The 14,507-nt window shown below is 50.9% G+C and overlaps 2 protein-coding genes across 6 annotated transcripts in view; one reads left to right on the plus strand and one right to left on the minus strand.

Moving 5' to 3' along the window:
• Positions 1-6,286: 6,286 nt before the first annotated feature.
• On the plus strand, positions 6,287-11,047 carry FUZ (fuzzy planar cell polarity protein). 4 transcript variants are annotated; one of them, XM_055310750.1, is made up of 11 exons: positions 6,293-6,673; positions 6,935-7,056; positions 7,341-7,425; positions 7,540-7,608; positions 7,807-7,911; positions 8,690-8,887; positions 8,991-9,086; positions 9,402-9,508; positions 9,588-9,652; positions 9,728-9,802; positions 10,635-10,962. In XM_055310750.1, the coding sequence occupies exons 1-11, from the start codon at positions 6,563-6,565 to the stop codon at positions 10,859-10,861; spliced, it is 1,260 nt and encodes a 419-aa protein (XP_055166725.1). In that variant the 5' UTR covers positions 6,293-6,562; the 3' UTR covers positions 10,862-10,962. The 4 variants fall into 4 exon arrangements, with proteins under 4 accessions (XP_055166726.1, XP_055166728.1, XP_055166725.1 ...); XM_055310753.1 differs by lacking the exon at positions 9,728-9,802 and having other exon boundaries at positions 6,290-6,673; XM_055310752.1 differs by lacking the exon at positions 7,540-7,608.
• Positions 11,048-11,074: 27 nt separating this feature from the next.
• Positions 11,075-14,507, minus strand: part of AP2A1 (adaptor related protein complex 2 subunit alpha 1) — a 33,178-nt gene continuing 29,745 nt past the window's right edge. The window contains exons 16-24 of one of the 2 annotated variants that reach the window (XM_055310748.1): positions 14,378-14,443; positions 13,994-14,050; positions 13,804-13,886; positions 13,594-13,684; positions 12,406-12,528; positions 12,176-12,292; positions 12,005-12,074; positions 11,644-11,778; positions 11,075-11,336 (exon numbers count right to left, since the gene is read on the minus strand). In XM_055310748.1, the coding sequence (XP_055166723.1) occupies positions 11,259-11,336; positions 11,644-11,778; positions 12,005-12,074; positions 12,176-12,292; positions 12,406-12,528; positions 13,594-13,684; positions 13,804-13,886; positions 13,994-14,050; positions 14,378-14,443 (820 nt within the window). In that variant the 3' untranslated portion in view covers positions 11,075-11,258. The remainder of the gene's footprint in view (positions 11,337-11,643; positions 11,779-12,004; positions 12,075-12,175; positions 12,293-12,405; positions 12,529-13,593; positions 13,685-13,803; positions 13,887-13,993; positions 14,051-14,377; positions 14,444-14,507) is intronic. The other variant, XM_055310749.1, reaches the window with a different exon arrangement.

Genomic DNA, 14,507 nt, shown 5'->3' on the forward strand with positions numbered 1-14,507 from the left:
GGAGGGGAGTGCAGCTGTTCTTCCCTCTCAAAGAAGCCCAATTCCAACCCAAGTGGCGGTTGCTAGGCAACACCTGATTGTTGTTTTCTGGGAGAGCGGCCAGAAACTAGCCTAGAACATAAATACATTCCAGGTGGATTAAAAATGTAAATGCAACAAATGAAACCTTAAAAATAGCTGAAGGAAGAAAGGAACACACCGCATAATCCTGAAGACTGGGAAAAGAGTTTATCATCATAGCAAAGCCAGGAAACGTAAAATATTGATCAATTTGTTCAAAAGGCTCCATAAGCCAAGTTGAAAAAAAAATATGATAAACTGGGAAAGTCGTTTGTAACATGTATTGACTGAAATTTTACTACACAAATATAACTTACTCATCAATAAAAACGTAGGAAAAGAGAAATACTTTTTTTTTTTTTTTACTGGTATAAAGGCTCTCTCTTCTCCCATACAAAACAATTTAAAATGGCAATTAAACCCCTGAAAATTGCTTATCTTCACCAATTAAAAAGCATTTTGCTTTTGTCGTGCTAATTAATATCGGAAAGAATAATGCCAATGAAGTCAGGGGAGTTTGGGCTCAGACATAGTCTAGAAGGGGCTGTAAATCAGCATAACTTGCCCTCCTGCGGTTTGGCAATGTACTTCAAGATAAAAGGGTGCATTCCTCTTGCATACAGTTATATCACCATTTTGTCACATTTACCTTATCCATCCCTTTTTGCTTTAATTTTCTTTGCTGAAGTCTTATTATTTTTATTCTTTTTAAAGACTTTATTTGAGAGAGACAGATTGAGATAGTGACAGAGATAGCAAGAGAGAGCAGGAGCAGGGAGGAGAGGGAGAAGCAGGCTCCCCACTGAGCTGGGAGACTGACTGACTACACAAGGCCCAATCCCAGGACCCTGGTATCTTGAGCCAAGCAGAAGGCAGACGCTTAACCAACTGGGCCACCCAGATGTGCCTGCTGAAGCCTTCTAAAGTAGAGTCCCAACATCCCATCATTTTACCTCTATATGCTTGGCAAACCTCTCTAAAAAGTTAAGGATGGGGAGCCTGGTGGCTCAGATGGTTGAGCGGCTTGCCTTTGGCTCAGGTCATGATCTCTAGGTCCTGGGATGGAGCCCTAGTCAGGCTTCCAGCTCAGCAGGGAGTCTGCTTCTCTCTCTCTCTCTCTCTCTCTCTCTCTCTCTCTCTCTACTTTCCCACTGTTTGTGCTCACACTCTCTCAAATGAATACATAAAATTTCATTTTTTTAAAGATTTTATTTATTTATTCAGAGACACACACAGAGAGAGAGGCAGAGACACAGGCAGAGGGAGAAGTAGGCTCCATGCAGGGAATCTGACATGGGACTGTATCCTAGGTCTCCAGGATCAGGCCCTGGGCTGAAGGCGGCACTAAACCGCTGAGCCACCCAGGCTGCCCATAAATAAAAATTCTTAAAAAAAAAAACAAAAAAACAAAAAACAAAAACAAAAAAACCTTGAGGACATTTTCTTACATAGCCACTATGCCATTATCACCCCTAACAAAATTATTCTTGGTATTATCTAACACGAATCCACAGTCTACTTTCCCTGATTCTCAAAATGTCTTTCTTCAATTGTTTTATTTACATTAGGATCCAAAGGCCAAAAACATATTTAGACATCATAACTCTTAAATTTCTTTTTTCTCTCTTAAATTTCTTTTAATTTAAAGCAGCTCCCATTTTTTTATGCCAGTGTAATTCAATTTTAATAAAAGTATAAGGAAGATTAAATTGGAGAAAGGAAAAATGATCAACAGGTAAGAAGATTAAAATACTTCCTAAAATTAAAATCCACCCTATTAAGTAAAAGGAAACTTTTCTTTAGATAAGCTGAATGTATGACTGGTTGTATTAACTGATTTTTAAAGAGATTTTATTTATTTGAGACAGAGAAAGAGAGAACACACAAGGAAAGGAGGAGGGGTACAGGAAGAGGAAGAAGCAGATTCCCCACTGAGCAGGGAGCCCAATGTGGGTTTCCATCCCAGGACCCTGAGATCATGATCTGAACTGAAGCCAGACGGTTAATTGACTGAGCCACCCAGGCGCCCTTAACTGATTTTTTTTTTAATTTTTTTTATTTATTTATGATAGTCACAGAAAGAGAGAGAGAGAGGCAGAGACACAGGCAGAGGGAGAAGCAGGCTCCACGCACTGGGAGCCCGATGTGGGATTCTATCCCGGGTCTCCAGGATCGTGCCCTGGGCCAAAGGCAGGCGCCAAACCGCTGCGCCACCCAGGGATCCCCCTTAACTGATTTTTAATACATTTCTGTTAATGTATTACAAATGGTAAAAATGAACAATTAGATATTTTAGCCTGGACTTCAGCTTCTAGCATTATGATGGATTAGGTGTAATAATACTATTTTTGCAACATTGGTGGTTTCTTAAAAGGTAGACCTCATGAAAGGTCTTCAAGAATCCCTCCCCACCGTCCCCCCAAAAGACAGCCAAAAAAAATTTTTTTTAAAGATGTTATTTATTTATTAGACAGAGAGAGGCAGAGACACAGGCAGAGGGAGAAGCAGGCTCCACACAGGGAGCCCAACGTGGGACTCGATCTCAGGTCTCCAGGATCACGCCCTGGGCTGAAGGCGGCGCTAAACCACTAAGCCACAGGGGCTTCCCAAGACAGCCAAAAATTAACAAAAAAGGGGATGTTGGCATAGAACTGCCTGCACAGGGAAGGGGCTGCATTGGCATTACAGAACCTGAATGTAGCTGTGAATTGGAAAACCGAGTCTTTTTCTCCAGCTAAGCAAGAGCATCCCAGGGCAGTTGAACTCATTCCAGGTTGGTGACACTCCTGAGAATCTGCAAAAGTAGAAGTCAGTACTCCTTATAGAACTCCGGTCAATAGCAGGTAATGAGTTCAGATCAAAGACCACCACCACAGAAGCAAGGACTATAAGTTAGAGTCCACAGAAAGAACAGTTAACAGATGTGACATCCCCACCTCCAGGACTTTAGGTCCTGCAATGGTTGGGTTCATAATGTACCATAATGTGCAAAATGTTGAGAGAAATAAAGGACATTATCTAAGTTATCTTTTGCTGTGTAACAAATTACCTCAAAGCTTAGTGGCCTAAGGAGTACCTGGGTGGCTCAGTTGGTTAAGGGTCTGCCTTCAGCTCAGGTCATGATCTCAGGGTCCTGGGATCGAGCCCTACATTAGGCTCTCTGCTCAGCAGGGAAACTGCTTCTCCCTCTGCCTCCTCCCCCTTACTCATGCTCTGTCTCTCTCAAATAAATAAATACAATAATAATAATAATAAAAAAACCTTAGTGGCTTAAAACAACACTAATTATTTCAGAGTTTCTGTAGATCAGGAATCCAAGCATGACTTCATTGGCTCTTATGTTTGAGTCTCTCACTGGCTTCGATCAAAGCATCAGGCAGCCCTGTAATCATCTCAAGGCAGAACTGGAGAAGGATCTGCTTCTGTACTCTTGTAATCATTAGGAGGATTCAGTTCTTCATGGGCTGTAGGCCAGGGACTGTCCTCAATTCCAAGGACCACCCCTTTGGGTGCATCACAACATAGCATTGGCTATATCAGAACAAGCAAAACAGTACCGACAGAAGAGAAAATGCAAGCAAGATGGAAGTCATAATATTTATAACTTAATCTCAGAAGCGACATCCCACCGCTTCCGATAAATTCCATTGTTAAGAGCAAGCTACAGGTCCCATGCACACACCTGGAAAGAGAAAAGATACTGAGTACCTGGAGGTGGAGATCACTGGGAGTCATTTTAGAAGCAGCTTGCCACTAACACAATCATAAAGATCAGCCCATTATCAAGAAAATATGGAGAAAGAGTAGGTGGATTTGGGAGAAATTTTATATAATTGTTGGGGCAAAAAAAACCCAACTCAATGGGAAATTTATTTATTTATTTACTTATTAATTAAATATTTTATTTATTTATTCATGAGATACACAGAGAGAGGCAGAGACACAGGCAGAGGGAGAAGCAGGCTCCATGTAGGGAGCCTGATGTGGGGCTCGATCCCTGGACTCCAGGACCACACCCTGGGCCAAAGGCAGGCACTAAACTGCTGAGCCACCCAGGGATCCCCTTGACCTTCCAGATCTATGCTGACTCTAGGTGGTTAGTGTCAGAAATGAATTGACTTGTAAAACATCCACTTGGTGTCCACAGAGAACTGGAGAATTGCTTGATATGGAAACCCCACACATTTGGTGTCAGAAGTGTGGTAAAGAAAGAAACAATTTTCCAGTAGGATGTACTTTAAGAAGGAGGCAAATTTAAAATTATGTTGAAAGGATGGTCTGAGAGGCAAGAAGGAAATGGGAGAGAAATGAATCATAAATACTTATGTAATTACAAATAAACACTGCATAAAATAAGAAAAATATTCAATGAAAGCATAAAAAAGTCACGACTGCAACATCTAGTTGGTTATCTGGATGGAGTTTTACAGAGGTAAGCTGCTATATGCTGTTTGTATTATTTGAGAGAGTGCTTAAGATCTTGCTAAATTAAACGTGTATGGTAAAATTTCAAGGGTAACCAATAAAAATAAAAGAGAGTTACAGTGTATATATTAGAAACCAGAAGAGTGAGGAAAAAATGGTTTGAGGAAATGAATAATAATCCAGAAAAAGATAGGAAAGCAGAAAAAAAAATTAAATAGGCAGGACAGTAATAAAAAAAAAGACAGTAGAAATACATCCAAATATCTCAGTAGTCATCATAATAAATATAAATGTACCAAAGAAAAATTCATAGAACCCAGAAAGAAATTAATATTTTACTTCATTTTAAAATATTTATTTATTTGAGAGAGAGAGAGATTGCTTGTGGGGGGTGAGGCAGAGGAAGAGAGAGAATCTCAAGCAGGCTTCACACTGAACCCCAGAGCCCCACAGGGGACTGTATCCCACAACATCAGATCACCACCCAAGCTGAAATCAAGAGCCAGATGCCCAATCAATTGAACCACCCAGGCACCCTTGCCTCATTTTTTTTTAAAAGTAATCTCTACACCCAATATGGTGCTCAAACTCACGATCCCAAAATCAAGAGCTGTATGCTCCTCCGACTGCGCCAGCTAGGCACTTCCATACTTAATTCACTGTTATGTATATTTTATTCCTCTAAAAGTTGATGCAATTTAGCGTGTAGATAAATGTCTTAATATTATGAGCTATTAGAAATCAAATTTAGAGGGGTGCCTGGGTTGCTCAGTCTATCAAGCATCTGACTCTGGATTTTGGCTCAGATCATCATCTCCTTGATCTCAAGGAGATCAAGTCCCTTGTCTGGCTCTGGGCTCAGCAGGGACTCTGTTTGAGATTCTTTCCCTCTGCTGTGCTCTCTAAAATAAGTAAATAAATATTAAAAAAAAAATCAAGTCTACAATGCAGGCAAAACATGTCTGAAAGGAAGTGTTTTTTAACACTACTATATATTTTGCAAATACATTTGGGTGAATGGAGGCTACTGTTCTCACAAAAGAGAAAAGTTCTAGCTGATTAAAATTGTAACTAAATGAAATTTTACTTTATCAGTTTAAACACACAGAGGAAAGAAGCTAACGTATGTCAATCCAGGATCGGCTAAATTGATTTTGTTACATCCATAACGTTGATTATAAAGATATTTTTTTTAAAAACGACGTCTCTTTATATGATCTTATGAGAAAAAGTTTGAAGGCAACGTTGTCACAGGGAACATATTTGCCAAATTTGTGAATACTCTTTATTAAACTGTCAACTTTTTGTTTCGTGAAAGGACTTGGGGGAGGAGCATTTTCACGTTCGGCATGCTGCACCAACATGTATAAATTTACTACAGAAATACTCTTATTTTTATGGTTCTGGAAAATAAAGCATTTCATCTTTCTTTTTCCTAATAACAAAAACAACCATCTCTTTTGGTGGTTACTAGGCAACGTTGGCCGGACCAAACCATCCGCGAGGGTGAAGGGGTAGACGGTATTTCTCTCGGTTTTCTGGCGAGTCGACAGGCGGCCATCTTTGAACCGGGCACTGCTCTTACAGTCTGAGATGGAATGTGGTCGCTAGGCAACGCCTCGGCGCCGCCACCATCTTTGAGTGGAGCACAGCTATTTATAAATTTAGAAAGTGAGATATCCTAGCCTGCCTGATGCTTGCTAGACAACGCCTTGGCGCTGTCACTACCTTAAAACCGGGCTTTTCATTCTCTTTTTTAAATAAATGGAATCAAACCATTTCAAGGAGAAATTACGAAAGTCTACAAGAACTACGGGCGCCATCTTTGTTAGGGGCATGTAACTTCCGGTTGAAGAGGAAGAGAACCTAACAGTTTGGGGGAGGTACTACAATAAAGACCTAGGGATGGTTTGAGTTGGATGAAGAAGGCGGGAAGTCCACTTCTCTTCCAATCAGCTCCCCATCTCGCCCTTTGGCAGCTTGGGACGGCCGACCGGCAGCCCGACTTAGTGTGACTACGGGCATGCTCCAAAGTGGTCACTGACTGCCCCCACGAGGGGACTGGAGGGGGTTCCAGATGGGCGAGGAAGGGACGGAGGGCACCGTGCATCTACTTTGCCTCGCGGCCTCCAGCGGAGTCCCCTTGTTCTGCAGAAGCAGCCGCGGCGGCGCCCCCGCCCGCCAGCAGGTGGGGCCCTAGATGCCTGGATCTCCAAAATAGAGGGGGCTAGGCACGTCCTCTCTGGGTCTTCAAGGGAGTAGGGTCTGGAGAAGTTTCAGAGTTGAGTTTAGAGAGTCAAGGGTGCAATGAATGGACTAATAATGCTGGTTCCCAGAAGAGGTGGGGTCAGGGGATCCAGAAAGAGGAGGGGGCGAGGGCCCTGGACACTTGGGTCTCAAGGTGGAGGGGATTGGGGGCTCCTGTCTGATGTCCCCAACCTTTCCCCAGCTCCCGTTCTCTGTCATCGGTTCTCTCAATGGAGTCCACATGTTTGGGCAGAATCTCGAGGTGCAGCTGAGTTCTGCAAGGACGGAGGACACCACCGTGGTGTGGAAAAGCTTCCACGACAGGTCTCCAAGCGGTAGCTCTGGGGGCAGGGACAGGGCCTGGGCGACGGCCCCTGTTGAGCCCCTAGCCCTACCAGCTCTCCAAGGCCAGCTGTTTACCTGACTGTGGAATCTTCCACAAGCCAGTTACCCTCTCTGACCCCTGAGTTTCTCTGTATGAGAGGCAGGTTGTGCTGGCTGGCAGAGGATGGAGCTAGCATCCAGGAGCAAGGGCAGACTCTGCTCTCCTCATGGCCCTGTTTCCTCGGCCTGGACTCATTCTTCCTTCTCACCTTCCTTTCTCACAGCATCACCCTCATTGTTCTGTCATCTGAGGAGGGCACCTCGGAGCTGAGGCTGGAGAGACTACTCCAGATGGTGTTTGGGGCCATGGTGAGATTCCCCAGGCCTCTTCCCCAAACCCAGAAATCTGAGCTCTCAGGATGGTCCTCCCTCACAACAGGAGTCCAGATCCCCAGCCCCTCCTCTCTTATTTGGTTCTTCTAGGTTCTTCTTGTAGGACTTGAAGAACTGACCAATATCCGCAATGTAGAGAGACTGAAGAAGGAGTTGAGGGTGAGGCTGCCGGACATAAGCATGGAAGTTAGGATTCCAGATCACTGACATTTGGAACTACAGATCCCGGCAGCCCCTGGGGCAGCCTGGTCTTTTGACCCTAGAACCGGGCTCAGCAGGGCTAGTTTTCTGAAGGGGAGGCAGCAGATCTGGGGTCCACTTGGGTCCTAAGCTCATCCCTCCTTCCCCCCCTGCCAGGCCAGTTACCGCCTCATTGACAGTTTCCTGGGGGACTCGGAGCTCATTGGGGATCTGACCCAGTGTGTGGACTGCGTGGTTCCTCCAGAGGGGTCTCTCCTGCAGGTACTGAGGATGCACTGGGAACCCTTAAACCTGTCACTGTGGCCCTGGCTCAGTCCTCATCCTCTTACCCCTGGACCATTGCCTCAACCTTTTCTCATCCTTTTGGCTTCTGTTCTAACCCCCACTTGGCCTAAGAGGGGTCTTTCTACACAAAGAGCTTACGCCACCTCTCCCCAGCTCACAGCCATCCCATGGCTTCTATCACTCCCAGGACAAGCTCCCGATGCCTCAGCCTCGTGTTTGAGGACCCGTGGAATCTGAAACCCACCAATGTGCTCACCCTGACATCTGCTAACTCCACAATCCACCTTCCCCCAGCTGCCTCAGGGGTCCCCCCGATCCCAGAAGCTTCCCAACTTCCTTGCTTTGGCACATGCTGTTCCTTTTTCGGTGAATTTCCATCTGTGCTTCCTTAAATGTGGTTCTCGTTGATTCCCCTGGCATGCAGGCCTCCCATGGTGGGACTAGGTGCAGGTGATTTGACCTCTCCAAGCAGGAGAAGGTGGCTGATTGCACCTTCTTGAGACATAGTAGGATTCAATACACCACACCTGTGTCTGTTGTGATTCTCTGCTTCAGTACCACGTGTCATGTTAGGGAGCAGCCACCCTACTGTTTAATTTAGTGTGACTTGGGGATTGTACCTGCATGTGAAAGTGAAGGAGGGTGAGGCACATGAGAATGCCACTAGGCAAGCTCTGAATTGTATGTGGGTCTCTTCACACTCCTCGCCCACCTGCGAAGTCATTCCCGCCCCTGCTCATGTCTCCTCACCCAGGAAGCCCTCGCTGGGTTCACAGAAGCGGTGGGCACGGCCTTTGGCTGCCTGGTCGTGTCGGGCCGGGTGGTGGCAGCAACAGAGAGCTGGTGGCGGCTGGGGACGCCGGAGGCTGTGTTGCTCCCCTGGCTGGTGGGGTCCCTGCCACCTCAGGCCGCTCGCGACTACCCGGTGTACCTGCCGCACGGGAGTCCCACGGTGAGTTGGGGGGCGGGGCGTCGGGGACAGGTGGGACGCGAGGAGGCGGGGCTCCAGTGGGAGGGGCGGGGCTGCGGCCAGCCCTTGCGGCTCCCCGCTTCAGGTCCCGCACCGGCTTCTGACCCTGACGCTGCTGCCGGGCCTGGAGCTGTGTCTGCTCTGCGGGCCGCGCCCTCCCCTCAGCCAGCTGGATCCACAGGTCAGTCCGCGCCATGTCCCCGCTTTTCCCCTCTAACGCCCTTGGCCCGCCAGTCCACCCCCTCTCTCCCCACCTTGCCCTGCAGGCGCCATCTGCTCTGGGCCCACACCTTGCCGGCCCCGCCCCTCCAGTAGGCCCCACCTCCTTGGACCCGGTTCCATTCCCGTTCCCGTCTGCGTTTTCGAATTCCGTCCCTCCAGGCTTGGCCCTTTCCTTGGTCCTCTCTGCTCCCCTCCCTTCGTGGGCCCCTCCTCTCCCTGGCCACGCCCCCTCCCTAGTACCCGCCCCTGCCCTCACCCACCCGCCTGGCCTCAGCTTCTGGACCGCTGGTGGCAGCCAGTGCTAGACCTGCTGAGGGCCTGCGTGCCGCTGGGACCCCGAACGCTGCCCGCTGGCTTCCCCCTGCACGTGGACATCCTCGGGTAGGGCTCGGACGGGGGCGTGGGTTGGGGGGGCCTCATCCCCTCTGCCCTGGCCATGACCCCACCTCCTTTCTCACAGGCTACTGCTTCTCCACCTGGAACTGAAACGTTGCCTCTTCACGGTGGAACCTTCTGGGGATCAAGGTGACTGAGGAGGACGAGGCTGGGAGGGGCTTGTGCCCAGGAGGGGCTCTGTGTCACCCTCTTTTTCCGGTCCAGAGCCTTCTCCTGAGCAGCGTCGGCGCCTCCTGCGCTCCTTCTACACCTTGGTCACCGCCACGCACTTTCCACCAGGTCAGCGGCAGATAGTGTGCCCTCTTTGCACATGTTAGGACTGAGTCTCAGATCACACAGGGAGGACGGGGCATCCACACTGATGCAGAGGGCAGGGAGGTCCCAGCCTAGAAACGCACAATCTACTGGGCAATCCCTAACAGTTAACCTTGGGATTTAATCTCTTGCCAAGTGCTTATATACATAATGACTCACTTCATCATCATAGGTCAGGTGAGGGATGGCTCGCTATATCATCATTCTGATACTACAGATGAAGAAACTGAGGCTCATTTAGTAAGCAGCAGAGAGCCATGATTCACAGTCAGCCTGGTTCTCATGTCCACACTCCATTGTACTGCTGCAAGTATAGACTTTGCCAACAATATGCCCCTCAGGGTGAAGGTGTTCCACAGAGCCTAGAGTAGGAAGGAAAATTTGTCTTAGAACCCCCAAGGCCCTAGGGAGATGAAGGAAGGGACAGGACTGGCCCCTCCTGGGTTTGTGACTCCACCTCCCCCACCTGCCTCCCCATGTAAAGTGGAAGGGTTCCAAGGGCTGTGCCTGGAGCCCAGTGCCTGCCACCTGGTCAGCATACCTGCGTGTCTGTGATCTGTATTGCTAAGCAGATTGTTCAGGGCTGCACACAGCATCCCCAGGAAAGTGGAGGACGGGGGCTGGCTGGGGAGAAGGTCCAGGTCTTTCTTCACGCAACTGCCAGCCAGCTGGAGCCATGAGGCCTTCACCCATGAGGACTCAAGACTTAGGCTCAAGTGTGGTGTTGCTCCTGCAGGCTGGCATTCTAGTTTTCTGGGCCCACTGGTCACCTTGGCCCTTCCTGTCCTTCCTCCAGAGCCGGGGGCACCAGAGGAGAAGGTGGAGGATGCAGTCCAGAGGACCCAGGTGCCAAGAGCCTGCTACCTGGTGTCCGGGCCCGAGGAGCCAGGCACGGGATGGCGGCTGGTGGCTCTGCAGTTGGGGCCACGGCGGTTGCTGCTGCTGCTATCTCCCCAAAGTCCTACCCATGGGCTGCGGGGCTTGGCTACCCACACTCTGCATGCCCTCACCCCACTCCTCTGACCCCTGGGCGTGAGCCTTTAACACAGACACAGCTATCAGCATCTCTCTGTTTATTCGCTCACAATAATACACAGCCCCTGGACGGGGAGAGGGCAGGAGGGGCTACGATGGGGTGGGGTGGGAGGGGAGGAGGTGCCCACTTCCCTGGCCCCTCTCCCCTCTGTGCTTAAGGGGGAAAGGGAGGGAGGGGTCTCCCCCTTACCCCCCAGAATGTAAACAGCAGCAGATGAACAAAAATAAAAATACAAAAGGCCGGAGGAAGGTCCCAGGCATCCCCCCACCCCTGGGGTCTTCCCTGTCACCAGTGGAGGTCCCCTCGCTGCCCCATCCACCAAAGCTGCCTCAGTCCTAGGGGCTGCCCGGCACCGGCCACATCCCCGGGGGCAGAGTCCAGGGCTCAGAACTGCTGGGCCAGCAGCTCACACAGGTGACGAGAGACAGGTTCCTTGCTGGTGCGCAGGGTCAGCCGGTACATCTGGGTGGAGGACAGGGCAGTGGGGACTCAGGGAGGAGGCAGAGGGGACAGAGAACCCAGGGGAGGAGGACACAAGGGAGATTGAAGAGGAAAAAAAGGGCCAAAGGATAAAAGTGATGGAAGGGAGAGGAGGCAGGAATAAAAGCAAAAAGGGGGGGGGGGGACTCAGAAGAGTGGAAAGGAAATGGAGTGGCAGACAGTAGACAGAGGACACAGGGACACAGCACAGGGATGTGATTAAAAAAGAGCACAGTGAGGCAGGGGGTTACTTGTCAGCCTCAGGGCCACCTCCTAGACCACCACTCACCTGAGCCTGGGCGTTGGGCTCCAGCCGGAGCAGACAGCCCACCTGCAGGGCTTTAGTCTGGATGATTCCAGCCCCCACGAAGTTCTCAGGGTTGGGGTCCACATTGTCCAGGAGAGCAGAGCCAAATCCCAGGAGCTGGGGAAGAAGGGCAGCCGTCAGAGGGGGCCAGATCTGGTAGCCACCAGGCAGTGGCAAACCAGCTCCCCAAAACCCTTGCGAGCGGGAACTGTACTACACCACTTTACAGATGGGGGAAACGGGATGGAAAAGTGGGCCCCCTCCCCAAAGACCAGTTAGGGAGAGGCAGGGCTGGGGTGTGAGTCCAGGGGCCCCTCTCCTGTCTCGCCTAGCGGTCACTCACTTTGGCCTTAGTGACTTCTGCATCCATGGGGTGGTTGGCTTTGAAGATTTTCTGCGCCTCCTGTTGGGGGCTGGGGGTGGGGAAGGTTCGGGTCAGTACTGGGGAGGACCCTGCAGCCCGGCCTCTGTTGCAGCCCCGCCCCCGTTGCAGCCCCGCCCCCCTGCTGCTCACAGGCTCAGCTGCTTCCAACGCTGGAAGAAGTCCTGGGCTGCCATTTCTGTGGGCTGGAAGAACTTGTTGATGGTCACCGGGAGCTTCAAGGTGAGGGACTGGGGGGCGCCCCCATACCTGGCAGGGGGCCAAGAAGGCTCCATCAGACCCCCGCCCCGCCTCCAGGAGACCTCCACGGCTCAGCCGCTGGGCACTACCCCAGCACCACTCACCTGCCCCGCCCCACTCACCGGAAGCGCACGGACAGGAGCGGGGGCGTCAGGAAGTCCCGCAGACACTCGATGTTGAGAACCTGCTGTACCTGCGCCCCGCCGTCCACCTGCGCGGCCACACGCTTGGTCTGCACCGCTAGCTGTGCCCACCGGGGGTCAAGGAAGCCAGGAAGAGGCCGTGAACCTCCAATGGTTCCAAACCTTCCCCGCAGCCCCAGCCTGCAGGCCTCTGAGGGGCCGGCCCTGCCGTCCCGGGCGCAGCCTGCAAGGCCCAAACTCAAGTGAGCCCTCTGGCCACCCACTGGGTCCTACTCCGGCCTTCCACCATGGGCTCTGTGACCTCCATTGGGGCACACGTCAGCGTACTAAGGCAGAAGCCTTCTGAGGCCCTGATGGCTGGCTTGAGTTAGAATCCTAAATCTTACCACCTTAGTGACTACAGGCAAGCTACTTGACCTCAGCCCCATCTTGTTTGTGTGTCTGGCATGGTCAGGCCACCAAAAATGGCAGCAGCAGCATCACCTCTCCCATCAGGTTGGCAAGGATGGGGTCTTATGCATCTCTGCCCCTGCCCCCCACCATTCCCAGTGCAGAGCTGAGCCTGTGGGAGCCTCTGGAAATGCTGACAAGTGAATGAAGCAAAGAGCTGAAAAAGTCCTCAAAGCTTTGGACCCTAGCTGCTGTCATTTCATGGGCATGAAAACCACTATCAGAGAAAGGATAAAGGACTGACACCTTTCTTTATGCCAGCCACCCTTCTAGAGTTTACCAACCACACTGACCTTCAAAAACAACGCTATGAGAAGGAAGAGGGTCTATACTTCAGATAGAAAGGCTCAAAGAGGCAAAGTGACTGGGTCAGATCACACAGAAGACTCTGATCAGCACCAAGACCATCAGGCCTGGCTCTTGAGTGTGGGAGGTACTCGAATCGGGGGTATGGAACCCAATAGAGGATGAGGTCAGGGCATGGAAGGGGCCTTACAGGGAAAAACTGAGGCACACTTATCCTATCACTTCACTGTCCTCAGGCTATCCTGGGCGGGGAGAGGTCCACCCCTGTATCAAGTAACCATATGCTCAGGATCTCAAGTAAGAAGACTGACCAGGGCTCAGGACCTGGGTCCATCTGCTTCCCAGTGGCTAGGAAGGCAGACCTGGAAGGACGGGGGGAGGGGAAGGGGGCTGGGCCAGGCTGGGAGGATATGAGTCTGGAGGTCTCCAGGGTGGACGACAGTGGGTGAGAAGTTCTGGAACTGCACCGACGTCTTGTTGCCATAGAAGAGATACATGCGGCCTGCGGAGGGCGGGGAGAGGCAGGGCTCAATTTGAGTTCCTTCAATTTCCTCTCCAGATACCACCCAAGCCCCAGTGTCCTGGAAACCCCATCCCCACACCACCCCCTTCTGGACGCACCCAAGTTCTGCCGGAACTCTGACTTGACTCCGATCTGCAACAGCTGGTTCTCAAACAAGACCCCATTGTTCTTGCAAACGAACCTGGGTGAGGGTGGTGGGGAAGCTCAGGATGCCAGGGGGCCTATCTAGGCCCCGCTCTGTGCTCCCCACCTGTCCCCATTCCTTCCCTGATCTTTCCCATGACTCACTTATTCAGCAGCTCATCAGCTTCTGGGATGGGCGGCCCGATGTCCTCAGGACCTGGGCTGCAGGTGGGGAAAGCAATGAGATGGGAACAAGTTGGGGGCTAGAGAAGACCCGGAGCTAAAAGTGGGAGACAGTAACCCCTCAAAGGACAGAACCCCGGAATCCATATACCCAGATTCCCCCAAAGAACACCAGAAGCAGGCTGGCGATTGCCTCTAAAGGGAATAGGATGCTGGTGTGTGCACCCTGTCAGAGAACCCCAACTTTGATTCCCCTCCAAATCCTTGCCTCTGCAGCTCATCAGGACCCCCTTGATCAGAGCTTGAAGCCCCCTAACCCTCCCTGGGGACACAAATCTGCCTCCCAACCCTGAGGCCACCCCTTACTCAGCAGCTGGAGCTGGGTCAGCCAGCAAAGCCATGGGGCTCTCAGGGGCAGGCGGCTCCAGCTCGCTGGGCCATCCAATCCCAGAGCAGACAAGAGAAGACAGGCGTGGCAGGCAGCCAATCCCAGAGA

This window comes from Nyctereutes procyonoides, unplaced genomic scaffold, assembly GCF_905146905.1.
Source record: "Nyctereutes procyonoides isolate TBG_1078 unplaced genomic scaffold, NYPRO_anot_genome, whole genome shotgun sequence".
Taxonomy (NCBI): Eukaryota; Metazoa; Chordata; class Mammalia; order Carnivora; family Canidae; genus Nyctereutes; species Nyctereutes procyonoides.

What these genes read in the sequence shown, in the direction of transcription:
- FUZ (XM_055310750.1), top strand. Translation starts at nt 6,563, where the DNA reads ATGGGCGAGGAAGGGACGGAGGGCACCGTGCATCTACTTTGCCTCGCG. An exon ending in AGATGGTGTTTGGGGCCATG is followed by an intron (nt 7,426 to 7,539) that starts GTGAGATTCCCC and finishes TGGTTCTTCTAG; the next exon opens with GTTCTTCTTGTAGGACTTGA. An exon ending in TGCCGCACGGGAGTCCCACG is followed by an intron (nt 8,888 to 8,990) that starts GTGAGTTGGGGG and finishes TCCCCGCTTCAG; the next exon opens with GTCCCGCACCGGCTTCTGAC.